Source organism: Meriones unguiculatus, chromosome 11 (assembly GCF_030254825.1).
Source record: "Meriones unguiculatus strain TT.TT164.6M chromosome 11, Bangor_MerUng_6.1, whole genome shotgun sequence".
NCBI classification, from domain to species: domain Eukaryota; kingdom Metazoa; phylum Chordata; class Mammalia; order Rodentia; family Muridae; genus Meriones; species Meriones unguiculatus.
In genome coordinates this window covers 110,906,165-110,933,315 of record NC_083359.1, presented here as the reverse complement: position 1 = coordinate 110,933,315, position 27,151 = coordinate 110,906,165, and the positions used below count along the sequence as shown (strand labels likewise).

The 27,151-nt window shown below is 52.3% G+C and overlaps 1 protein-coding gene across 4 annotated transcripts in view; it reads left to right on the top strand.

The window, feature by feature from the left end:
* Hhat (hedgehog acyltransferase) overlaps positions 1-27,151 on the top strand; it is a 204,030-nt gene that overhangs the window by 89,473 nt on the left and 87,406 nt on the right. For 3 of the 4 annotated variants that reach the window (XM_060364950.1, XM_060364947.1, XM_060364949.1), the window contains one exon: positions 7,113-7,148. The exons of the other annotated variant lie outside the window; for it this stretch is intronic. In XM_060364950.1, coding sequence (XP_060220933.1) covers positions 7,113-7,148 — 36 coding nt within the window. The remainder of the gene's footprint in view (positions 1-7,112; positions 7,149-27,151) is intronic. 4 annotated transcript variants of the gene reach the window in all.

Here is a 27,151-nt window from a genome sequence, read left to right as displayed (position 1 = left end):
GACACAGTGAGCACAGAGCTGTGTGTGTGAGGAGGCAGTGAGCACAGAGCTGTGTGTGAGGACGCAGTGAGCACAGAGCTGTGTGTGTGAGGACACAGCACAGAGCTGTGTGTGAGGACGGGCCTGCTGTTGGCCTTGCACACCTCTGTTTGCAGTCACCTGCCCTAGGCTCGGCTCCTGGAGAATTCCCTTGGGCATGGCTGTGCAGACCAGAACGCTGACACACATAGCCCACTCACAAGTCACCGTGTTCACAGACATGGCTCTCTGGCCAACTCCATCCCGTGGGAACCTTCCTGCTTAAAGTCCCTGTGTGTGCTCATGGACACCCCATCACAGGGCTGTGACTCATGATAACAGGCTCCAGGACAGCAAATAGGAACCCTCTGGCCTGCTGGTGGCATTGCACAGGAGCTTGACATTGAGGTCAGGGCCAGCGAACCCGGTGCCACACCTAACTGTGTCAGGTGTACACTCAGTTATAGGAAAAGACCAGGAAGAATTTCTGCTACTCAGAAGTGTTCCGGCACAGATTTTTTTTTTACTTTTAATTTAGAAAAACACTTAAAATATGAAGTTGAAACAAGTGTGGCTTTCATTTTTTTTAATACCAGAAGACAAAAATAGCAAGGAGTGCAGGAGTAAACGTCTGTGTAATAAGCTGAAAGCAGCGAATGTGTGTTTAAGAGTGTCATTATGTAGCTGTGTCCCTCTGAGAAGCCATGCACACGTACATACACACACACACATACACACACACGTGTCCTTGAATGAAGAGGAGAACAGTGCTTTTTTACACACCATTAAATACTGTATTCTGCAGCAGGACTCGGGTTCCGTCCACACAGACCTGTGTTGGGAGGGGCGCTATATCCTGTGCATCACGCCAGTTCTGTGGGTCTCTGTCCCCGGGATGGGGGAGGCCGCAGGGAAGGGAACCCAAGGGGGAGACGACGTTCGCTTGCCATGTACGAGGTATGTGGCGGCTCCCAGACACCCGAGAAGCGGTGCACAAGCACGGGACGGCGGAGGCCCCGGAGGCCGGGAGGAGGCCGTGCGGGGAGGCTGGAGTGTGCCCCGAGGACTTGGGGGCCCTGCTTCCCGAGCCAGGCAAGACCCGGCAGGTCATGCGGGGGAGAGGGCGCTGCCGCTTAAACGGTGTTTGTGAGCGGACCGCGGTGCGTCTCTTCCTGCGTACCAAATATATGTGACACTCGGCTGTACACTGACATTCTGTGATACCTCACACCCAGGCAGTGCAGAGGCGGCTCAGAGGCGGCTCAGAAGGCCCGAGCGCCGGTGTGAACACTGGTGTGGGCGCCGGCCTGAGTGCTGTTGGCCGCTCTCGCTTCACACCGTGTCCACAGCCAGCCGGAGTGTGAGAGGATCCCAGCGCGTTGTAGAGAAGGCCTCACGGGGCTGTGACCATGTGGCTTGGGTGTGTAACCTCGGTAATGAGTGAGCCGACAGGAATTGTCACCAGTGGATAAATGGTCTCATTAAACCTTTATAGGTTTTGAATAGGGATTATTACATTCAGAAAGGTATGCCCTACTTCAGTGAATCTTGGAGGATAATTGCAACATGATTGTTAATATAATTTGATATCCCCTGCTGTGAAAAACCAATCTGTCTTCCCCGGTAATCTTTTTTTTTTTTGTAGAGAAAGTGACTGAAAGAGAACAAATTACCTTTCAAGTCCCAAGGAAACCTCGCCGGAAGTCTCAGTTCACAGGGCTCAGCATGGAGTCATTTCTGTCCTCCATGAGTGCCGAGGACCAGCCGGGATGGTCGGCAGCCATGCTCCTCGGGGGATGGGGGTGGGGGTATGATACCAGCCAAGGCCGGTCGCCCACTGCCTGGCACAGCGAGGCCTAGAGGGGGCGCTGTCCTCGGCGCTGCTGGGACCTCCGAGGACCCCAGGCTGGGCTTGCTCTCAGTTGCCACTCTAAGCCCTCAGTGCCCACCATCAGAGCCATCTGCCCCAGACCCGGGCCCAAGCTGGCCTACAGTGCGCCACCATGTCCGTGCTAGGAATGGAACCCGTGTTCTCTGGAAGAGCAGCTAGTGCTTTAAATCACTGTGCCGTCTCTCCAGCCTTAGCTTTTGAGACAAAATCTTTTATTATATCTTGAACTTACTGGTTCGTCAAGGCTGCCTGGCCAGCAACCACCGGAAATGGACCTTTCTTTGCCTCTCTAGGGTCGGTGTAACAGGTGTGTGCTGCTGTGTGACTTCTATTTTCTCCCCTCTCCATCTGACCTTCATCCTCCCCCTCTTTCTCTCTGCCTCTCTGCCCCTGCCCTCGTCTTTCTTTCTTCCATTCACGGGAGTATTTTGTCTGCACATGAGGCTGTGGGAGATGAGTGTCGTCGTTCCTGTACAGGCCAGAGGAGGGCACTGGACACCTTTGACCTGGACTTACAGAGAGTTGCCTCAAGCCATGTGCATGCTGGGAATCAAACCTGGGTCCTCTGGGAGAATAGTCGGTGTTCTTAACCACTGAGCCACCTCTCCAGCCCCTGTGCCTGGCTTTCATATGTGGATTCCAGAGAACTGAACTGGGTTTTCATGCCAGGGCGGTATGACCAGATCCAGTCAGCATCTGATGCCAACTGAAGCCTGCCTTCATCAGAGAGGCCGGGACAAAGCCGTTCCATCCCGGAAACAGCATTGCAGAGTGCACCAAGAGTAGGTAAACGCACTCGGATCTTAGCAACTTGTCCGATTTTGACTCCCACCTTCTCGTCAGTCCTCACATTTGCAGGACTATGAATGCCAAACCTTGGCAGCCCGATGATGGAATAGATGGTGAGGAAATGAAGAGGATGTAAAGATTGTAAACTGAGGGCAGAGGCCACGGGCCTGGTACCCTGTGTTAAGTACTGCCTGTGTGTTCCAGTTCACACCACCCCAGCTGTGTGGCATGGCAATGCCTAGCCCCGGTTCATCCGTGTTTCTACCTGGCTCCCTGAGGTCAACCTGAGGACCCAGAATGAGGCCTCCTCCAGGCAGGCAGCCTGGCAGAATCCTCCTGTGTCAGGCAGGGGGTCTAAGCAGGGCGGGAGACACACCTGTGTGCGCTGAGTGCATTTGCTGTCCGATGCAGAGGCCTTGTTAGGGGGAAGCTCGGTGAAGCTCTGCGGTCACAGCGGTGAGTGAAAGCCACCCGGCTCAGGAGCTGTCACTGCAGCTCATCTGCGCACAGTGACCAGCCGCGTCCTGCTGCTGCAGCAGTGGGTGCTCACAGCTGAAGATGCTTCCCACGAGTACCCCAAACCACGGAGCCCGTGCCACACACATGCCCGGCCGTGGAGTGACCACCACACTTGCCTTTGGCATTTTTTTTTATCTTGTCTTATATTTTAAAGTTTGTTTATTGAAGATATGAGCACAGTGAGGAGGCAGAGCTGTTTACAGGAACCGGTTCTCCTCTTCCCTCCACCACGTGGCCCAGGGCTTGAACCCATGGCGGCAGATTTGTGGTGAGCAGCGTGCCTGCTAAGCAGTCTGCCAGCTCCTGCTTCATGACAGGCTTACTATGTGGCTCAGTCTGGGCTTGAACTCTCTGTGTAGCCCAATCTGTGCTGGAACTCAGGATCCTCCTGCCTAAACACAGTGCTCAGCAGGACTGTAAGGTCACGCCAAGCCCCCTGGTAACCCTTTGTAGCCTGTGCTTGAGCTCATCAGGTGAGCAGAAGCTTGGTGCCGTATTAGGACTTTGCAGCTTTCTAGAATATTCGCCTTGGCGTGAAGACACATTCTTCCTCTCGGAGCTTGTTCTGTTTCATGGCGTACCTGATTCTGAATGTTTAGTTTTTACACAGTCAGGCTGAAGTACTTGAAGGCAGTGCCCGGCCGTGAACGCTTGGGGCGGGTGGGTAAAGATCTTGGACTACCCCTTCTGAGCACAGGGCACCAAGGGACCTCTCTGATTTGCCCTCTTCTGTGGGGTACTACAGAGAGTGTCATCTCTGTGGAGACAGAGCCGTGGCTGTGGGGATTAGGAGGAGAGCTGCTGTTTAAAGGCGCCCATGGGAAGCTCAGCAGCCATGCATTCGGGTCCCTGCATGTCTGTCCTTCTGAGCAGGTGGAAACCGTTCCCTCCTCAGAAATGCCACAGCGGTAGGGCCACCCCTTACTGATGCCTTGTTTGTGTTTTGTCCTCAGTAGATTTTTATTGACACACTTATCTACCTCTTATAGCCAGAACATGAGAGTTGGGGATTTTGTTATGCCACATAGAAGGCATGAATACAGCATTGAATGAATGAATGAATGAATGAATGAATGAGCATCAGCACAAAGAAGCACTTCAGTAGAGAGAGGCAGTGTGTGAGCGGCCCACAGGACTAGTCAGGGCAGGTATTTCCTGTGTCCATCCTCTTGTTCACTGCTGAGCTCACCCTGATTCTACTGTCCAGGAACTGGCTCCCTTACCTGTAGGTGTGTATTTTTGAAATTTTATTTTATTGCAGTTTCTCATATCTCTTTCTCCCTTTCCCACCCCTTGTCCCTTCAACCCCCCAACACTGGGGAGGAGAGAAAGGTTAGTGGGAAGAGGATTTGTAGTTCTCTTTTGGCTACTTCCTGCTGATTGGGGTCATCCTTGGGGGAAGCCCAACCTTCATTTTGGGATATCTCTAACTTCCCATCATAGGCATCAACCTGGGAGCACCGGGGGGAGCACCCTCCCTCCGCCGTCCTCAGCTTGCCTGCTGCCCTGCCTGGGCCCTGGGGCACCGTGAGGTATCTCAGCCTTTGTGCGGAGCGTGCTCCTCAGGGGGTTCTCTGGAAACAGCGCCCATGACGCTGAGGACTTCCGTGCACCAGGTGCCACGCTGAGCCACATTTCTGCATTAGATCTCTTAATTCCTGCAATTCCCCCGTGAATGGGGTCTTTCTACCCTCGCCCTGGGAGCTGCAGTTAGAGCCCTCCAGACACAGGCCCCAGGGTCTTCTGGCACCTGCAGAACGGCTGCCTAGAGGAGATGCCTGGAGCAGGGCAGCTGCGGAGAGAAGCCAGGTGGGGTGGGGAGCAGCTGTTCCAGTTAGCAACAAAGGGAGTCTGGGCCTCTGGGGACTGCTGGGGCACCGTGTGCTCAGAGGGATGCTGGGGCAGGCCGGCTACCCTGGGCCAAGGAGAAGTCAGGGTCGGCAGGGGTGAGGAGGGGGGGTGAGGGAGCCTGAGCATCACGTGCTCCAGGCTCAGCCTGACTCCAGCCGTGGCTCCTCCCGGCCCCCAGCGTGGTTACTTAGCTCTCTGCACTCTTGTTCCCGCAGTCACGCACTGTCTCGGCAGCAGTGGCGCGCACCGCCGAGCAGTGAACACGGCACAGCGCCTGCCGTAGTCTACATGTTCAGCTGTGGCTCAACTGTGAACCACCCCACCCCAGGCTCACGGGTGGCCGTGCTGTGTGGAAGCTTGTGGAACCTTGGAGCTTGAGAGAGGCCTGCTGTACATGCCTCAGGTCGTAAACCTGGAGGTTTTCTCTGCAGGCATTTCTTTCTCCAGAATTGTTCGTTTACTCTCATTATTTGTGGTGTGGCTATTTAAGTTTTAAAAAGCATTTAAAGTTTATATGTGTATGAGGAGTGTTTCCCCTGAATGCATGTCTTGGTATCACAGCCCGAGGTCCCATGGAGGCCAGAAGAGAGCGTCAGATCCCTGGAGCTGGAGTTACAGATTATCGTGAGCCAACATGGGTTCTGGGATTTGAACCTGGTTCTCTGCAGGACAGCGCCATGGCTGCTGAGCCACTCCTCCAGCCCCCGAGCTGTAGAAATTTGCCTACATGAGAGTTGCCTTCAGTATAATCGTAGGGAGGATCTGGTGTCAAACAAATCAAAGGCGCCAGACCTCTGTGGGCAGCTCTCCCCTACAGACACTTCCACGCTTTGGTTTTGTGACAGGAATTGGCCTTGTCATTTGCAGAGTTCATTCTCGGGAACCACGGGATTCGGTTACACACACAGAACCGCCGAAACGTGCTGGGCCGTGACAAAGCTTTCCTGGTCTCGTGTGCGCGTCTTGGGGCAGTTTGTATTTCTTGAATCTCAGTCTTCCTGAAGTTTGTGATTGTTCTGGGGACTGCTATGTGACTGGTGCTGTCCGTGTTTTGGCTTTGGGTTCTCTTTCCTTACCTCGCCTGAGTCCACAGTCTGTGAAGATGAAGCTGTAGAAGGTGACCCTTAGAAATCCTGCTGTAGTGCCACTAGTTGTGTCACTAGTTGTGCCCCAAGGTGCCTGTCTTGGGTGGCTAGAGTCAGTGCAGGATCAAGAAATAGGCCTAGGCGGTCAGAGTCCTTGCTGTGGTCATAGTCCTGTGCCCATTGCTGGAGGCATAGCGATCGCTCTGTCCTCGGGCTGACTGTCCAGGAGGCCAGTCTGATCGCCTGTGGCATGAGACGAGCAGAGATTCTCCACCATGTGCGGACATCCCAGCGTTTCACCTTGGACCCCAGGAAGAGCAGGGCCCTGGCTGGCCCGGGGTACCGGTTACAGAGAGGAGGCAGGGAAGGGGCTCGGCAGCTGAGCCATGTGGGGCAGCTTTGTCTGGGGCTCACAGAGGGCCTGGGTGAGGCACGGGACAGCGCCCTTGTCCAGGCTCTCTCAGGCAGACAGCTGTGGACAGGGCACTTCCAGGTGGAGATTGGCAGGGCCCACAGCATGGGGCTCCAAAGGTGGTGCTAACCCGCCCTCCTCCCTTGGGCTGTGTAGCTCTGGGCTTTCAAACCCATTTCATGCAGTTCTGGGTGGATAAACGCTGGGGGGGCTGGTGGTCAAAGGACCTTCCTATGCCACGCAGAGAGTGCCTGGCACCCAGCTGCAGCTTTATGGGCAGAAGAGCTCAGCACCTGTGCTCCCAGACTCTGCGGTGTTGCCCTGGGACCCCTTGGCTTAGGAAAACTTCGTGGGCTCGGTCCCCAGAGCTTCTAGATAGGGTGATGGAGTCGTGTGTGGCCTGAGCTGCCATCGCCGCCACTGTGGCAGCCCCCCACACCTCAGGACCCAAGGATGGCTCCATCTTCACAGTGCTTGGAATGTAAATGCTCGAGTCCACCATTGCTGTGGGTAGTGGATTCACAGGCGTGTTTGTCTCTTTAAACAGGTATTTCGACGTTGGACTACACAACTTCCTAATCAGGTAAGCCAGGGCCACCGTTCTCAGCTCCGACCAGACAGCAAGTCCATTGCAGAAGAGTGCAAAGGGAGAACCTTCGAAAAGGACCGCGATTTAATTACTTGCCAGGAAAACACTGTTAACACCGTGTGTGTGTGTGTGTGTGTGTGTGTGTGTGTGCGCACGCATGTGCGCGTGCGTTTTCACCCAATCTTGTGAATAATCACTCAGATCTGTTTCTGTCAGGAGTGAAAGGTAACCAAACCGTCCTACTTTGCTTTGCGTCGCTCTGATAAAACACTGAGGTGAGGAAAAGGTTTAAGTTTGCAGAGCCACCGTCAAAGGGAGTCGAGGCAAACCCTGAGGCTGGAACTGAAGCAGAGGGCAAGAGGGTCACAGCTCACTGGCTGGTGTCTTCTGGCTTGCTCACTAGCTTTCTTATACAGCCCAGGCTGAGCTGTCAGGGAGTGGTGCTGTCTGTATAGACTAAACTCTCCCATAGCAGTCAACACTCAAGAAAATGCTCTGTAGGCGCACTCACGGCCAGTCAGATGAATCCTCTCAAGGGTGCCAAGGTGACTTCCAAAGTGAGCCACGGCACTTACTGAGGCCTCACTTCCATCTCCTAGACCTCTGGGAAGAAAAACAGAACGTGAGAAGAGAGCTTTATTGGTTCATGTCGGACACTCAGTGGTCCATTCTACCAATTCTCTCCTGTTGAGTTTAATCCTTTAAAACTGAATCAGTCACTTATTTTGCAGTCATGGAGACATGACGTAATGCATAATTGGTTTTATAGACAGGAGTTCAGAACCTAGTGCATTGGTGGTGAATAGCTATGAAGTTAAAGAAATTAGATAGAAACAAGCAAACCGGAACATTGATGGTGCTGACGAAATGTATGTGATTTTGACAATCAACGTCGTGGGGTAGGAAATGGCTCCGGGGTTCGGGGCGCTTGCTGCCCTCGCAGAGGTCCTGGGCCTGGTTCCCAGCACCCACCTAGTGCTCCCAGCCATCTGCAACTCCACCTCCAGGGCAGCCAGTGTCCTCTTCTGGCCTCTGTGGGCACCAGGCACTCACGTGATGTACACGGTTACAGGCGTGCAAGCAAAATGCTCATAATGTAAAATAAGTGAATCTTAAAAACACCAGCTTTGCTCTGTTTCCTAAACGTTTCATAGTGATCAACATTCTCTTTAAAATGTTTTAAAATATCATCGAAATGCCTGACAAAACTTAGGGGGCACTGGTTTCTGAGGGAATGGCTGCAGACGAGGCTGTAATAAGGAGCCAGCCGTCAGCTGGAGGGGCTGGCTTCCGTGAATGTGTTGCGGCTCCTGTTGCTGATTCCGCAATCGTGTTAAACTCCAGTCGCTGTGGCTTCTGTATGTGCGGTGGTTCAGCTGGCCGAGACGCATGACCCTTCCCCACCATCACGAGCGCAGAGCCTCTGTGCCGGGCTGCGTGTGGCTGTGTCCCGGCAGCGTCCAGCCTGACTCGCCCTGCTCCGAAGCCTCCTCAGAGGCTGCACGGCGGACTCTCCTCACTCTGCTCCACGTTCTGCGGAACGCGTTGGTTTTCTTCTCGATTGTAAACAGATAGTGTGTGAACCCTTGGCGCAGCAAGGGTCAGAACGCAGTAGCAGGAAGGATAATGACGCAGACACAGATGAGGAGGACACGAGATTCCAGGTAGACCAGGAAAAGCTGTCTGGGAAGACGTCCCGAAGAGCAGCCCCGCTCCCGCGCTGCACAAACTCAGGGTCTTGCCAGCCCACACTCGCTGCGGATTGCACCTCCAGCAGAGTTCGGAGTGTGGACTTGATGTTTTCCTACTTTGTACGCTTATGGAACTGTTCCCACAATGCCTGTGGGAGACGCAAGTTGGCGCTCATTTTCTCTAGTAACTTTCTTCAGGGCAAGGGTCAATCCCCAATCATTTATTAATGTTCAAGTTGAGAAACTTGTGTGGGATGACCCTTCAGCATGCAGTTATGATGGGAGTGAATCAGTGAAGTGTGGAGGAGGAGGAGGTGTGTCAGACTGGGAGCCTGCCCCTGCCGGCCCTGAGCCTGCCACTTGCCTCCCTCCAGGGTGTGTTTAGATGAAACAAACCAAAAACAAAACCCTAATGTTTACCTGAAAGACTTTCCAAGCTAATCCTTGTCAGCTTGTGGCTTTACTGAGAGATGGCCAGCCCTTGGGGGCCCAGGCATGTGGGGTGCTGGGCCCTGCTTAGAGGCCCTTTGGAATGGCTGGTTCCTGAGGTCAGTGTGTGAAACAAGCGGGGCTTGGAGAGGGAGGTTTCCTGTCCTGTGAATCCTGGTTGTTTACCACCTCCTTTCAGGGGAGCCAGAGCACATAACACATGTGCCTAGGTTGGGAAGCAAGTGACATCCCCCCCTTCTTGCCAGAACCCCAGTCTCTATGCGAGCTGCTTTCACCACCCTCTTCCCGGCTTCCCCTCCCAGCTCGGATATAACTGGTGGCTCAGAGCAAAGCAGTCCCCTGTTTCAGAGTCTGGAGCCCAGTGGGCTGGTGCTGACTTCCCAGCTCTCTCTCTCCAAGCTTGGGAGGTTGAGCACGAGAGACCAGGTGTGTTTAAGGTCGGATGCCCTGGGCTCAGTGACTGATGACGCTAAAGCTCTTGAGTTTTGCTCTGAGGGGGAAGAAAAAGCAGCTGGTGCAAGGTGGGCTGAGTGGCTTGTACTTTTTTTTTTTTCAGTGAAGGAACAACTGTTTGCTAGAGGCAGATCTATTGCACCTTCTGGTTGTAGAGAAAGCTGCAGAGTCATTACGTAGTGGCCAGTGGCCTAGTGGTGGAGCAGAGAGGGCTGACGCTTTGCTGTAGATTTATGGGCCTACAAGAGAGAGAGCTTACACTTGAAGACTCTTTCCAAGGGAGAAATACTTTCCCGCTTGTACAGGAAACTGTGCCATTTTTGTTTGTACTGGCTCCAGCAAGCTCCTGAAGCAAGCTCTGGGTTGCCAGGCTGACTCAAATGCTGAGAGAAAGTGCAGTCCGCCTGAGACCAATCAGCTGTGGCTTTGACGTGCATGGTGGTAGTGTTGTCTTCTCTGTGATGATGTCAGTTTCCTCAGAGCCCATTCTGAGATCTCAGAGCTGAGGATGAGCTTCCGTGTTGGCACTCAGGCGGCACAGGGCTCAGGCAGGAAGGGGCTGTCACGTGGGAACGGTGAGCATCTTCTTCTGAGTGTTTTATGACCCAGAAAGCACTGGGCTCCATCCTTCTCACAACAAGCAAAGGAAAGACTTTCGGGACACAGGAACAGCCACTCACCAGAGAACGTCAGAAAACCTTGGCTGGAATTCTTCATGTATTGCTACAAAAGAACAATGACCAACATGGCAAAAGAGATGATAGAATAGAATGACTTTGTCTCATTATGAGTAGTGGGCTGCCATGTTTAAATTTAGCTTAGTCTAGCTTTGGTAAGAAAGTAAAAAGGTTTGTATTTACATTTTAGTGTTGCAGTTTTATCTCACCTAGAATTAGATGTAGAGAGAGCCCTCTCCTGCTCCCCCTTTTCTTTTAGGGATCTTGTCATGTTGCCCAGGGTGGCTATGAATTCCTACAGGCAAGTAATCCTCCTGCCCCAGGTCCATGTGGCTGGGGCCACAGATAGGTGCTGCAGAAGTAGAAAATCATCCCTTCAGGTCCAGCAATACAGTAATAGTGGCGGGTCATCGTCAACCTGAGGGGACTTGGAATTACCTAGGAGATAGATCCCTGGGCGTGTGTGCAGAAGCATCTCCAGAGGAGGGTGTATCCACATTGAATATTGCTGATGCTGCCTCGTGGGCCAAGGTTCTGGGCAAAATAGAAGGAGTAAGGAGAAAGCAAGGGAACTCCAGCACCCATCGTTTCAGCTTCCTGCCTCCTGCCCCAGAGCTTTCTGCTGGCACAGGCTGCATGCTCAAACCATGAGCCAAAATAAGTCTGTTAGCTGCCTTTTGTCAGAGGGTGGTGCTGAAGAGTGGGGCCACGGCTGTGGTCAGCCTGCTCATGGCTTCTTAGAGCCTTAGGATCGGCATGTCGGAGGCCGTAGAGGCATTTGGAGTTACGCGCTAGCGAAGACCTGGAATGTGGTTTGCAGAGCTTGACTCCAGCGGGTCTGGAGGCCAGTCTACCAGGAAAAATGCAGACAGCAATGACTGAGCTGAACATGGGGTTCCGGTGGGGGAGGGCGAGAGAATGACAACAGGGACTGTGTCAGAGACATTCAAGTTCTGTTCTGACAAAGTCTGGCTGGCAGGGCCTGCGGCTGTTTGGTATTTGCTGTGCTGGGTTTTGTGTTGCTCTGGTCTGGTCTTGCCAACATTCCGCTTCTCTCCTGTGGGATGGGAATGCACTCTGTGACGCTGTATGTTAGGCACGTGTGACTTGTGTTTTCATTATTTGAGGGCTCACACTCAAGATAATTGCCTTGAGTTGCAAAGCAGACTCTGACGTCAGGATTTTGAACGATGTCGGAAGTGCTAAGGTTTGAAGCTCTCAAAGATGAAATAAATATGTTCCATCACTGTGTGGCCACAAACCCGTGAGGACAGGAGTGGAACGTTGCAGCTGAAAGTGACCTGTGGGTTATCCAGCTGACAAGGGGTGGACGTGTGAGAGTTTTCACTGGATGTTTGACTGGATTTTCGAAGCCCCTTGGAGGCCTGCCTCTGGCGGTGCCTAGCCATGAGTGTGGGTGGGCTGTCCATGGTGTGGGAGCCTGGGCTGACACACGCACTCATTTCTTCTTCCTGGACTGTGAGGGCCTGTGACTGCTGTCCCCATCTCCCCTACCACGCCACCTGCCGTGATGGCTGTAACTTTAAAGTGCGAGGCAAACCCTTCCCTGCTTTCGTAGTCAGGGGTTTGTCTCAGTAACTAAGCTGTAGCATGCTAGCCCCTTCTTTCACCTCTGTGTGTCGCCTCCAAGACAAGACCTGGGTCACCTTTCTCCTAGTTCCTCTGACATATTAACAATTTCAATTTCACCTTTTTCTGATTTTTTTTATTGCTTACATGCTTATAAATTATTTTTTTAAACATCTTATTTTTTAAATACTATGTATATTTAACTTTTTAATTTCATTTCAAATATGTATCTTTTTTTTCCCACAGTAGCAAAATAGTTTTTACCAAAATGTTCACATTTCTGTGAGATACCATGTTTGGCACATGTAAGCCATTCCTTTGGTCAGAAAAACATGACGTCTGGTTAGGACTCACAAAAGTGCAAAGGGAGAATGCTGCCTGGGCAGGTACTTGGGTGAATGGGAGCGGCTGGGAGCCTCCAGGAGTCTCTGAAGCTCTTGAGAAGGTCTCGTCTAGAAAACAAACCTGTGCTGGGTAGTGTTTTTCTCCTCAGCCTTCCGCACCTAGGCTCACCTGAGAAGACAGCCTCCACTGGGGAGCTCTCTAGATCAGGCTGGGCTGTGGGGCGTCTAGATTGACTTTATTGTTAATTGATGCAGGAAGCCCCAGCCCACTGGGGGCGACACCATCCCCTAGGCAAGGGTCCCTGACCCGTGTGAGACAGGAGACTGATGAGCATGACCAGGCAAGGCTGGCTCTACTCCCTCGGCTGCGAATGTGGCATCGCTAAGTGCTTGAGTTCTCGCTTTGGCCTCCCCTCACAGGAGGACTCTGACCTGGAACTGTAAGTCAAATAAGCCCCTCCTTCTCCTGGGTCATTTTTCTCTGGATGTTTATCACAGCAACTAGCAAAACTATAAAGATTCATTTCCTACGTGGACAGCCTCTGTTTAGAGCATAGTGTTTAATATAGTGCAGATTTGATCCTATACAAGGAAAACATTTGTATGAAAGTGCACTTCAGCCTTCTGAAATGTGATTTGTTCTGATGGAGGGAAGGCAGGCCACGAGGCTGGACAAGGACAGCCGTTAGCATGTTAGCTAAACAACCTGACACTCCCAGCTTTGGATCTTCCTTGCTGACACCTCACGCCTGAAAGGTTCATGCCTTAGTTCTTCACCTAAGAGTTGCGCTCAAAATACAAACTGGGGCTTGAACGTGGAGTCACAGAGATGTCTGAGGCTTATTTTGTCATGAGGGCCAGAGAGTGGCAGCACAGTTGTGGCTCTTGCTACTTTGCCTGGGCTGGCTCTGAGATCCCGGGCCCAAGCGGTCCTCTTGCCCCAGTGTCCTGAGAGGCGGGGACTTGAGGATGTCCCTGCCCCCAGCGGTAGTTGCACCCCTTTAAGATGGGCAGGATCAGTTACAACGTGAACTGCTGTAGTTCGTTGTGGTGTTCATGGAGCTGACGGCAGTGTCTGCTCACCATCACTGCGCGTTTGTTTGGGATGTGTGCTGTCCACAGTGTCTGGAAGGATCGCCAAGCATGTTTAAGATTGGTGGTCACGTGATGGATTCACTCAAGGTAAAGCCTCCCCGAGAAGAGGAAGAGAGCCGCCGGTAAGCTGTGCCTTGCCCACTTTCAGGTCACTTGAGGCTCAGTTCCCAGCTGAACCCAAACTGAGAGGAAGGCTTAATGGAAAGACGGGGTTCATTCCTGGGGTAAGGTGGGGTAGGGGAGGAGAATTATGCTCTGCATAAGTCTGACAGCTTAGAAAGAAATGGCAGAGCACATGCAAGTTCTGCATTCACTGGAAAATAAGGAAGCCGTGCACACATACATGATCTAAACCACACAGATGAAGCCGTGCACACATACATGATCTAAACCACATAGGTGAAGCCAGTGCACACATACATGATCTAAATACACACAGATGAAGTCAGTGCACACATACATGATCTAAATACACACAGGTGAAGCCAGTGCACACATACATGATCTAAATACACACAGGTGAAGCCAGTGCACACATACATGATCTAAATACACACAGGTGAAGCCAGTGCACACATACATGATCTAAACCACACAGGTGAAGCCAGTGCACACATACATGATTTTAAATACACAGAGATGAAGCCATTGAATATGTTTGTAAACACACACAGAGGTGACAATGAGGAGGAAAAACACTTGCTTAGTTACTGAATACTTAATTTCCTTTTTCCTTCGCAAATGTAACACCTTCCTTTTCGGTGTTAGTAATGGTATAAAGCACAGTCTTATTAAAGCAGTGTTCCAAGCTGAGCTTGGTGTCTGTGTCTTTGCAGCCCTGTGGGTCAGTGTTGGGGGCAGGCGGTGTGGGTGTGAACACTGGCATTTTATATGGTGTGTGTGCACAGGTGTAAACACTGCAGCATTTATATGGGGATCGAGCACCCCCTTGACTGTGGCATTTAAGGGGATCAGTCCTGCACCTCACTGGGAGCTCTTGGGACTGACAGCGAATCACCCGGCACTGTACCGGAAGAGCGGCAGAGGAGTGTCACCAAGTTTCCCCGTCCTGTCCACTCCATCCTGGGTACTGCCCCTCCCCGCAGCCCTTCTTCAGGCCCCTGTGGGCACTGGTTCTGAAACTTTCTGAGCCCAGAATCCTCCGGCTCACCTTAGACCCCGTGCTCTGCTCCAGAAGCCTGCGCTGTGCCAGGTGGAGCTGGGAACATGCCTGGATGACTTTTATGCTCAGGGATGTGTGGAATCCATACTTCTAAATTATGTGTGTGTGTGTGTGTGTGTGTGTGTGTGTGTGTGTGCGTGCACGCGTGCGCGCGCACATGTCACATGTCCTACCCATGAGCGAGGGCTCACTTAACCTGTGTATTCCCCTGTCCCCACAGTGCTCAGTATCTACAAGTTCCTCGACACTGCTCAGATAAATTTTAGTTTTGAGAGCTGTAAAGGGGCTTAGTATTATTTACTTTCTGTTTGGTTTTGGGTAACAATGGGAGGTGCTGGCACAAGATAAAAAGTCTTAGTTCTGTTCACACAGCAAAAACTCAGCAGTATGTTGCAGCAGAGGTGATCGGGCTGTCACTGAGATAAGGCAGGCACAGAGGTTCAGCAGCATGGAGAACGTGAATTAGAACCTCAGAAGCAGACAGTGCACAGTGGTTGCTGGGGCTGGAGGCAGCCAGAGACACTGGTTACTGATAAGCAGGTAAATGTGCAAGACAAGTGAGTTCCAGAGATCGGCTCTGAGTTATCAGCTTTGTGCTAGAAGCTGAAGAGTCTGTTGAGAGCAGCTGGGTGTGGTGACACATGCCCTTTGACCCCAGCACTCAGGGAGGCAGAGGCAGGTGGATCACTGTGTGTTCAAGGCTAGCCTGGTCTACAGAAAGAGTCCAGGATAGCCATGGCTAAACAGAGAAACCCTGTCTTAAAAAATAACAAACAAAAGCAAATAAAAGTCTGTTGAGAGGGTAGATCTCATGGGAAGTTGCTGGGTTTTGTTTGTTTTTAACACTTGACAATGGGGAATCCACACCAAGCAGGCATGGTGACGTCAGGCTGTGTTGGAGGGCACACTGCTGGGGCAGCGGGTAGCCTGGGCTAACAGATGGGCTAGAAAAGCAAACATTCAGGTGGTGGTCTGCAAAGGGGAGGTCTCCCGGAAGCCCTGTAATGGAAGGACCATGCTTGAGGATCAGAGCAGAACCTGGGGCTGCAGGATGGGGGAAGATGGAGCCCAGACTGAACAGGAAGGTGTGGCCAGAGTGATAAAAGGCCTGGAGGCCAGTGTGAACACCAAAGCAGGTCTGTGGTGCACCCGTAATCCCACCATTCTTAAGGCTGATTGGGGGATCATAAGTTCAAGGTTGGTCTAGGATATGTAGAGCAGATTCTGTCTCAAAGCAACTTAGAACAGAAATGCCTGTGGAGCCATGCAGGTGACGGTATTGAGGCAGGGAGGAGCGTGATTGGCAGCATTCCCATCCCCCCCATGTCAATGGGACACACTGAGAGACCCCCTGTGCTTCTCCAGGAGTTGGGGCTGGGGGGTCTGGCTGGCCCTACCCCTTAGGGAAGTCACTTAGCTTGCCCAGAAGTAACCCGGAGCTGCCATCTCATTGCCCTGTTTGCTTGAACTGTCAACCCTTGCCTGAGGCAGTTCACAGAAGCACTGTCAAAGGCGTGTGCAGCTGCCTGGGTGCCCAGTGCTGGGGCTTAGATGCACAGTGGACTTTCTTCCCACAGCAGGTAACCCTGTGTGCAGACCTCGGCAAGCCTGGCTTCCAGCTCCTGCCCTGGCTCGCCGCCTCCTTGGCCAGCTGTTGATGGCTCAGCTAGCAGTCTGCCCTTCCTGATAGGACTGTGCGAAAGAGTTACAGGCGGGGTCACAAATCATGCCACGTGACTGTTTCCATGTGGGAGGTTTGTTGAGGGGAGGAGAGGGGGAAGGGGGAAGGGAAGGAGGAAGGGGGTCGCAGAGACTGTCTCTGGGCAGAGCAGGAGAGAGTGAGCAAGCGAGAGCTTTGAGTTCTCTTGTAAGGTGACCCAGAGCAGGTGGTCCATAGGTGGTTCACAGATGCCCGATATCCAGTTTGTCGGGTCCCTTGGGGCTGGCCGTAGAGGTGCCTGCTTACGGATCCCAACACTTCCACCTTGGGTGTCAGCCATGGTGGGCATACAGAGACATGCAGACCTGAGGTCTGGTTCCTTCTCTCATTTCTTGTCAGAAGCCCTCCTAGCTTTCATCCCCACCAGTACCAGAGGCTGCACTGCTGGCCCGGGCTCAGACAGTCTAATGTCCTGAAGTGCTTCTCACTCCATTGCTGGATGGAGGGACCTTGGTTGTGGCTCAGTGGTCAGCGATTTTGGGTCTCAGGTAATTGTGTGACCCGCTGCTCATTCCACTCTGAGGCGGTTGCTTTTGAGGGAAGTGCTGCTGGAGGGCTTTTGTGTTGTTTTTATGATTGTAATATACTTGGATTTGTTAATTAGAAAATATAGATTCAAAGTCACACCAACCAAAAGAAACTTTGAACACTGAGTGTTGGCACCCACAGTTCAGACCCCATATGCAATTCCACAAGCGGCCGTTGCTGAAGATAAATCTATCTGCTAATTATAGGTAATGCCTGGCATGTGAATGGGTGTATGTGCAACATAGATGTGCTTTTTAAATGCAAGTGTGTGAGAGAGGGATGCCCTTAGCAAGGGGCTGTGATGGCACTGGTTCCTAACCTCCTGGATGGGCCATTTGCTGAGCAGTGTCTTAGTCACCTTCCTTCGAATCGCCTTCCTGTGTCTGAGGCTCCTCCTGCCTTCCGAGGATCGTGACCCGGGCAGAAGCCAGCAGCGCTCTGTCTTTCTGTACACAGGTCTTAGAGCTCCGGTCTGGAGATTTTGATTTTGAGCTGTTGTGGGTGGGACTCAGGAGTGGCAGGGCTCACACCCACCTTAGGAGACGGAGGTGCCCAGCTGGCATCTGCCTTAGTCCTGGAAGGGCACCGGCGAGCTGTGGTGGTTAGTGGACAGTTCCTCCTCGCCGCTGCCTCACTGTGAGATGCTCTTGGAGGTTGTACAAGCTGCTGGGACTTCGTTAATGAGCTGCTTCTGTGGTTTAGCTGGAGTGCACGGTATTACTTATTTAAAGAGATAACTAAGGCGGTTACCTCCCTGATGGGCAGCGGAGACGTGCTCAGCAGGGGGAGCACCTGCTCCTTGCTGGCTTCGCCCATCAGCTGCATCGATTCCACACACCAGAATTGCACCAGCACAAGAAACTTCCTGTGAAATGGAAAGGGCGTCGGACCAGGCACAGAAGCCCCAGGCTGGGGGCTGCCTGACGTCTTTCCTGCACTGATTTTTGTGCGAGTCACTTCTGCTTGGGCCGGAATGTTCTTGTTTGTGAAATGAGAAAATTCTGTCAGATAAACTCTGAGGTCCCTCCTGATCACAGCAGCCTCTGAGTGGAGCTGGCATGCCTAATGTTAGCTTCTGTCCAGATCTGCGCCAGCCAATAAGCTGGCTCTTGATCCCATGTGGCTATTGAAATTCAAGTTCATTACAATTCAGTGAAGTCACCACGACATCGCTACAGAATGTAGAAGAGATGTTTGGCTTCTGCCCCTCGTTCCTAGCAGAGCCCTTAAACCGTTCACAGAAGACACCAGGAGCATATTTGTTCTGAGGTTTTTCTTTGAGCCTGGTCCCTACACGGGTCTGCCAAGACCTCTGTAGCTCCCTGAGCAGCAGAAAGGCCTCAGCTCCCGAATCCCTCAGAACTTCCCGGAGATAGAAGCTTCTCCTTCTAATGAGGCAAAGCTTAATAGACTCACAGACAGCCTCAGGATGGGGCTGGTTGCCAGGGGAACCAGCCATGAGTGTGAGTGTGGAGGGTTGGTTGCTCAGCCTCGTCTTGTCACCCCCTTCGCTAGGCAGGAAGAAAGCTGAGGATCTTGTTCATGGCTGCTGGGACACTTTCATAAAAGACCAGAGGCAAAGGGTTCATGGGCTTTCCATGTGAAGGCGATATGACTGAGCACTGTGAGAAGGTACCTGGAGGGGGGAGTGCCCAGCAAAGCAAAGGCTGGGTGTTTCCCAGCCCCTCCCACCGTGATTGTCAGTGTAGCCCTTCCTGCTGGCTGAATAGTGAGCCAGTGAGCACGTGTGAGTGCCTCCCTGCTCTCTGAGCCATCCTGGAAGATCACCCGAGACTTCTGAGGTTGTCTTGGGAATTGTCAGTCTTTAGCTGGTCACTCAGAATCACTAGCAAGCAGGCAGGGCTTGTCCAGGGTCTCTGAGGCAGGGGACTGAGCCCTGAGCCTGTGGATGTTGGCTACCTCCCGATGGCCAGTATCAGAATCAGGGGCTGGACCCTGGAGAGTCAGGTACCCGGTGTGGGGACAGATCTCTTCCACATCTGGTCACCAAAGGTTCCTCTTAGGACAAGCTCAGCATCTCAGTTGCGAAAGCTGCTTTGTAAGTGCTCAGTAGCCATGGCAGCCACAGCCTATGCTGTTAGACAGGAGGTAAGAAGCTTGTGTGGTCGATGCTTCAGGGTCAGGTGACTCCCCCGGAGATGTGCTGAGGCTCCTCTCCTTGTCCAGCTGCCACTCGGACAACGAGCAACCACTTGTGAGTCGACTGGCTTCCCCCACCTTCCCTAATGCCCTACCCTCCTCTCCCTCAACAACTGTACCTCAAGAACACACAGCAAAGATGAGACCTTGGCGGTAGTCTAGAACTTCATTCCCTTTCATAGAGCTTCTCTTCTTGTCAGCACAGCAAAATGCCTGACAAAGGCAACATTAGGAAAGAAAGGCTTCTTCTGGCTCACAGTTTGGGGGGACATAGTCACCCCAGCAGGGTAAGTCATGGCTGCAGGAGCTCCAGGCAGCTTGTCATGTGCTACATTGTATCCACAGTCGGAAGCAGAGCATGAGGAATGGCGGTGCTCAGCTCACTTCCTCCCTTCTGTTCAGCCCTAGACTCCAGTCTCGGGAATGGTGCAGCCGCGATGAGGTGAGGGGATCGCCACCCAGTTAACCCAACCTAGCAGTCATGCCCCGGAGTTTGTCTCCAACGCAGCTCATCTGTAACTGTGCTGTTTCCTCCCTTAACATCTGTAACTGTGCCATTTCCTCCCTTAAACGTTACTTGTATCTGCCCTGGCTGCTGCTTTCTGCTGGAAAAGCCCACCCAGAGCCCCTTTACTCTTTCGCTTGCCTTGTGTGAATCTCACCTTTTTCCTTCTGTGTTCCAGGGCTTCCTTCACTTCACTCGTGGGAGTGCTGAATCAAATGCAGCTTCCAGGCAAATGCGAGCCTGGCTCTAATGAGCACCTTGCCTTCCCATTATGTGTCCAGCTGCCATTTGCAGATGTAACTCCCCCCCCCCCCCGACACCTCATTTTCTGTTTTCTGACAAACCACCCTCCTGTCTGGCTCCTTCTTGTCTCTTGTTCCCACTTTGTCAGGTGACCATAAAGATCCGACTGTGTGTCAAAGGACCCCTGACTAAGGGATGGAGCTGGGGCAGGCCTTTGGGGAAGGTCAGCGAAGACTTTGGGGTGACAGGGGTAGGGAAAGCATACTCAGACCCCATAGTGGGAGGAGCAAAGGGCACTGTACATTCAGCCACATCAGAGACACCTTCGATTCAGAAGAGGCTTGAGGTCCATGAGGGCATCCCAGGGACCTGACCCTGACCCAGGAATGAGGAAACGTGAAGCTTTAATGTCACAGCCATGGGGGCAGGGGTCTGCAATAGGAGCCCAAGTGCTCATGGGAGCCTTGCCCAGAACTGGGTCTACAGAGCCATCTGGCAGAATAATTGTCTCACAGCCCCACTGCTGCTCATCCAGATGTTGTGTGAGCTCATGCTCTTTACCCCGCCCCCGCCCCCGCCCCCGGCCAGAATAGATCCCGCTGCCATTAACTAAAAGCTGAACACAGCATGACTGTTGGTACACCTGTGAGGTTGTGCAGTGTTTCACTCTGCTCTCGCAGCAGCTCGGAGTTGAAAGGGTCCCATGGTCTCTGTTACACTGCAAGACAGACAAACTTGGACAAACTCCAGTTATGTAACATTCATGCAAACTATGACAGTCTTTTTAACAGAGATAGCAGACTCATCCATGGAGCTTTGTCCAGAGAACACGGAAAAACTGACAGTTCTCAAACAGCGTGAGCACGGCTGAAAAGCTATGGCAAGCGCCTAGGAAGTAGGTCTTTTAGTGTCAGCATTTGCTTTAACGGGGCAGGCTGCCTGACGGAAGGGAGCTGGGTGGGGGGCAGCGAGTTTCAAGGTGGGAAAAGGGGAAACGCCAGCATGCTCTGCCTGAGCTCGAGTGGGGACCACAGCGCGGATCCTGGCCCTGTGCGGTACTCACGCCGTGTGGGAGGACAGTGATTCCCGTGCTTCTGAGACTAATGTGTGCCTGCTGGGCCCACAGACAAAAGGCGGTAGATTCCTGTCATCCAGCATACCCCGTACGTGAACTTCAGCATCAGAGGCTTTGATGGAATAGTGTGTCCACATACCAGAGAAGCAGATACGGACACATACTTCTGCTTCCTAGTCTTGTGTGGGCTGTGAGAGTCATCCTGTCATCCCAGAATATCCATATTCAAAAGTATTTGTTAAACCAGAGATGTGGAGGCTCCGGAGCTGATGTTGGTGAGCGGCGGAACTGGCTGAGGCGTGTGTGCGGACACAGCTGCTGAAAGGGAGGAGCCTGTCAGGTAGACTCTGCCTGACCACACACGGGTCTGAGCTGTGGCTTCCCACTTCTCACACTGAGCTTTGGTTTGGTCTGTGTGAAACAAGGTTTCATGTAACCTAGGATAACCTGAGCTCACTATGTAGCTGAGGCTGGCCTTGTGCTCTTGGTCCTTCTGCTTCTGCATTTTTTCTTGTTTTCCCTTCTTTTAATTGGAAGTATTTTTTGGTACAGTATATTCTGATTATGGTTTCCCTCCCTCACCTTCTCCCAGACGCTCCCCACCCTCTCTTCTAACTCATAACTCCCTTCTATCTTAGGAAAACCAGGAGCCAAAATACAACAAATAAGAATAAAGCAAAATGAACAGACAGACAAAAGGAACAAAGCAAGAGAAACACACCTACACACATGCAGACACACATACACCATAAAAGCAGAAGCCACGTAAAAGGAAAAGGCAAGTATGATTTTTTTAAATGCCCAAACAAAGCAATCTGAGACAAAAACTCTCCACAGATGCCCCTGAGTTGGCTTTGTGTGGCATCTACTGCTGTTCCCGGGGCTGTTGGTGTAGCCCGTGAGGCCCCTTGAAGAAGCTGACGGATCCTTCGTGATCTGTTGTCAGCGGGAGACAGCCTCTTGGTTAGGCATGGGCGCTTGTGCCCACTCCCCTGTCCACCTCCTCCGGCTTGAGTCTGTGCGGCCGCCTTGCGGCTGCCTTACCACTCGGGCAGGTCGCAGTGTGGACAGAAGGGTTGTGGCGAGGTGAGTGTTCACTTTTTTCCTGTGGCAGCATGAGGACCTTCAGTGTCGTGGGCACTGGTCAGTGGGGGTGAAGGCTCCATGTCCTCTGTCTACAGCAACCGGGCCTTGCCCTCAGTTGTGGGGAGCAGCAGTGACCCTGGAAGGAGCAAGAGTCACTTGGGGATTTCCTCGGGGCCTCTGTGGCCAACTCAGTCACGTGGAGCCCCTTTCCCGGCACTGGAGGTCTCTCTTGGTGTTGAGCCGTGTCCAGTAGGGCTTGTCTAGCCTGTTGTTTGTGTCACCATTTAGATTTCTTTCGTTTGCTTGTTTATTTTTAAAGAAGCCTGGACTGCAGTAGGCCCTTGTGGCCCCTCAAATGCCCTTAGAGTCAGCTGCCTCTGCCTGTGCTCCCTCCCTCACCCTTCCTTCCTGCCTTGCTCAGTGGTTCCCTCAACGGCCCTACACTTTCCTACCTGCTGGGCTTACGTGTGTGCACCACCATGAAGAAAATAGCCAAACCTGGGAAAATACACGGATGCCGAGAAGGGGTCCCTCAGTGATGGCGTCTGATAATCTCTGTCCTCTGCTTGTAGGAGATGAAGTCTTCTCACAGGCTGTGACTCTGTGTAGCGCTCAGCCAGTGACAGGGGACAGATGGCCTCCATGGGACAGACAGAATCTATACGTCAGGAGGGCGCCCTGGGGTGCTCTCGGCAGAATCCTGAGGGGAGGTCAGACCTACAAAATGAAGCTGAACGAGAAAGAACACCCTTCTCTTTATTACAGACAGCACCTTTCTTTGTGATAGCGTGGGGCTGGCTTCGCCTGCGCCCAGGCCATTTGAAACAGAAACACGTAGAACCCGAGGGCCCCTGGCATTGGTTTCTAATTGAAAGGTTGCTTGCAGTCAGTCTGGTTCATAGACTTCAGTTTGTGTGTGTTTGTTAATACTGAGCCTATTGCAGTGAAATCCATCTTGGAAATTAAAATAGGTAATTATTTCTGAAACTCTTAATCATTTTTAAGCAAAATAATGAGCTGGAAAGCATTTAGCTGAGGAGGCTCATCTGCTTACACAGGCAGTGGTTCTGTGGGAACAAGATGCCAGCATGAATTCTCTCTTTGCTGAGATTGCCGGGTGGGCGGGGGTGGAGCTTACCTCACTGCTGGGCCCTGGGTCCTGTTTTCTCCTCATGTTCACAGGCCTGAGCGTCGACTCCTGGCTTTTCCATGCCTTTCTTGTTCTTGGGCATGTTACTTCCTGTTCCCAGGCTTCTGTTCCTCGTTGGTAAAATGTTTTACGATTTAAAAAGCCTCTTTTAACCCTGACTCTCTGCCACTTGACTCGAGTGGACAAGTTCTTTCTCATCAGCATCTGAGCAGCCCAGAACCATGGTCTTCTCCAGGCCCCAGGCCAGAGCTTCCTTCTGTACTGTGGTCCAGCTACAGGCAGAGTCCCACGATGGCCAGAGACAGGACAGAATGGCAGGGCTTCTAGAGAGGTCCATAGCAGCAGTAGTATGTGACTCTGGTATGCCACGTGAGCGTGGTTAGGGAAGAATTCGAACATTCATGGCCTAACCAGACAGATGAGCCAGCAGACAGCCTTCCCCCAGGCCTCCTGCAGAGTGCAGAGGGAAGGGAGCAGGCAGTGGGCGATGCAGGCAATAACCCCAGAGTGAGCAGCACGGGGAGGCCGCCTTGGTGCAGAGCCGGTGGCCAGTGTTTGACAGACATCCAGGCATGTAAGAGACCAGTGTAGCTACCTTAGACCTATTCAAAACAATGTGTCTTTACTGGTTGGGGTTTTTGAGGTATTGGCTGGGGCTTCTGGGACTGGAGAGAAAAATGGCGGAGCCTTGAGGTGGTTCGCAGCACAGATGGGTGAGAAGCTTTGAGTTCTGTCACCACCTCCCACCATGAGAGAGGACCCCCACAGCAGGATGCCCCCGTGAGCTGCTCACTGGCACGTAGGTAGCCATCCTGGCCAGTCTGGGCCCATGACTCCATCCCACAGGGCAGCCCTCAGGCTGCTTCAGACTTACCTCAGAGCCCAGGGTCAGGCTCTGGCTTCAACCCTGTGTGTGTTCCCATGATTCCTGCTGTTGGCTTGGCATAGCCCTCGCACACCAAGCTTGCCACCTTCCACCCCTTACCCAGCCCTGCACCCCTGCCATTTCCTGAGCTGATTTCCACAACTGGCCCCGGTGTACGGAGTTTCACAGCCTTTACACTGGCCATTTTAGTATCGCCTGGGCTAGTGGTGTCTGGGCGGTCGGTGCCAGCTTGTACGCAGGTGGCAGCTCTGGCACGCTGGGCTCAGCACACCTCACTGCAGGTGTGCGTGGCTTCCAGCATCTCTCTGCTGCTAATTTCTTCTGCTGCGCTGCTCATCATCTGTGGGGCTGGCAGAGCTTGGGGAGGGCCCTCCTTCCTCATGAGCTGAAGGTGTCTTGTGTCTGAGTTAATAGCAAGTTCATGCACCTGGCGATCAGAGCTTGAAAGACTAGCAGTCAGCTGCCAAACAGCTGCCCTGGGAGAGGCCGTTTAAGTTGGATGTTTGCTGTGAAGTGGACTCTGCTCTCTTTGTCACTGTTGGCAGTTTAGACAGATTACTTCCTTCTGTGTGAGGCTGTCTGGGATGCTGAGCTTCAGTCACCAGCTCCATGCAACCGAAAATCACCTGAGAAGAGAGTCCTACAATGTTTTTAGTGTCCAAAATATATTCTGATTATATTCACCCTCCCTCCTTCCGTGGCTCCTCTCCGGTCAACCCCATGCTTCCTTCAGACTTCATGGACTCTTTTTTTTTTTTTTTTTTTTTTTTTTTTTGTAACTCACCATGTTTATGCTGCCCAAATACTCATGGGTGTGGGCCCTCCCAGGAGCCACACCCTTAAAGGAACTGCCTCTCCTCTCCCCAGGGTCCCTCACCTGGCAATAGCCCCTCACTAAGGGGTGGAGACTCAGGAGCCCCTTCCTCCTGCGTGCTGGAATGTCCCTGACAGGTTTGCTCCTGCATGGGTCTTGAGCAGGTGAACACAGGTTGTAAGTTCATGAGTGCAGCGGCTTGTCCTGTCACGTCCAGAAGACATTGTTTTGCCCAGTCCTTCCAGACTTCTGGCTCTTGCAATCCACCTGGCTTCTCCTGCGATGCTTCCTGGGCCTTGGGGCAGCTTGTGTCATGTAGGATGGCCATTTGTGACTGAGCACTCGGCACACATTTATTTTACACGCTTAGACCAGTTGTGAATTTCTGTGTTAACCCCCATGCACCACAGAGAAACTTCTCTGATGAGGCTGGAGCTGCACTAGTCTGTGATACACAGATGTGAGTTTAGAGGGCGGTTAAATATTTTTTTTTTTTTTTTAGCAAAATAGTAGTGGCGGGTCTATCCTCAGGGACTGTGAGCTCCCCAACCAAAGGTTCTTGGCAGATTTATAACAGCAGACGTGCGTTTCACCCTGTGGAGTGGGAATTCCATTAAAAAGGAAAGAAGAAGCCGTTGGTTTCCCCTCTAGCATCCGTGCCACTGTGGTACCCATGGACTTGTGGATATTTTGTACAGTGAGGTTGTGTGACTATGTGAATCAGCAGGATTTGCCTGGAGACCCTCTGGGGTGCCCACTCCAGCCAAGCCCTTTCCCTGGAGAATCATATTGGTCTAACTAACTCTATCTTAAGATCTGCCACATGAGAGGGTCTTGGCAGCTCGACTCTTCAAGAATTTGGAGTAGAGAAGATGCCATATTTGCTAGTGACACCAGAGAGAGGAAGCTGGGGGAACACTCCAATATTCTGGAGAGGCAGGAACTCGGGGGAGGAGAGAAGAGAAAGTGGTGGGGCCTGAGAGAACCGGGGAGCCAGAGGGAGGCAGGGCGGCTGGCTCAGCTCCTTTCTGGTTTTCCCAGACCCCCATCATTCTCTGCTAGATTCTGTCCATCATCCTCAAGGTAAACCCTCCCAGACTTGAGGAGCCATCTGTCCCTACCAGGGGAGAAAGCTGCTCGGATCACACTAGACTTAGGAAGTGTGGCACCATGAAACCTATAATTGGAAAATTGTTGGAGTGAAGTGAAAGTTATAACCCGATTGTGAAGCGTGTGAGCATCGGCTTGCCCTGTGAGCGTCTCATTTGTCACTGGCTGGTCAGCTAGAGGCCGCCCTGTCGGCCTGGCTGTCCTAATAACATGGAAGTGCAGAGGCGCCTGGAGAAAGCTGAGCAGCAAAGACTGTTGTCAGGATCATTGCTCCTAATTTAAGCAATAATCCTATAATTACAAAAGCTGTTCTGGAGCGGAGTCTCTCCCAGGTAGCATTTATCATTGGAATTATAATTGCAGTTTAGTCTAACAACAAGTGTGGAAGGCTGTGAACACTGGACCCCATTGCCAAGGGAGATAATGGGGTACGCCTAATTGCCGGTGTGGCTTTCTTTAGGTAGCTGCTGGTTTCTTTACAAATGTACACAAGCTTGTGCCCTTAAGCACACACTGTGTATTCCATAGACACTTCCCTGTGCACTTGCTTCAGTAGGTAATCTGTTTTAGTGAAAATCAGCTTTATTTAAAACAATCAGAGATGATCTAAGTGACCTTTCAAGAGAACCGCAGTAAGGACTGAAGCTAAGCATGGAGCAAGCACACAGGTACTGAGACCTAGAAAACTTAGGTATTGACTGAGAACCTGGCAAACTTAGGTACTAAGCAGTTAGTCGCACTTACCAGGAACGTGGGTGCATGGCGCCTGACTGGCAGGAGAGGTGAAGGGCCCAGAAGGAGCCTCCTGCATAGCTCAAGAACGGTGTGCTTGGGGCTGGGCATGCACCTGCATTCTGCACCAAGCTGAGGACTTCTCTTAGGATTCTTTAAACACAGGTTTTCCCTCCGGACATGCACTCGTGGGCACAGCCCGCCATCTGTCTCCCTCTTGTTTAATCTGCTTTGCCTTTGGACGCTCAGCATGGTCCTTTCAGGAGGTCTCTCCGGCCTCTAAGTCATGCTCTGGACGCGTTCCTCCAGACAGCACGGTCTCCAGCACCTCGTTAGGGTAGTCCAGCCTTCATGTAATGATACGGTTGCTGTTATTACCTATTGGACTGGAAGTTCTGTGCAGTGCAGGCTGTGTGTGCTTTGCTTGGCAAGGCGAGCGCTGGCCCGGCCCTCAGAGGTTCCCCGCAGTGTTTGTCCGGGATGCAGTGTGCTCAGGTCATGCACT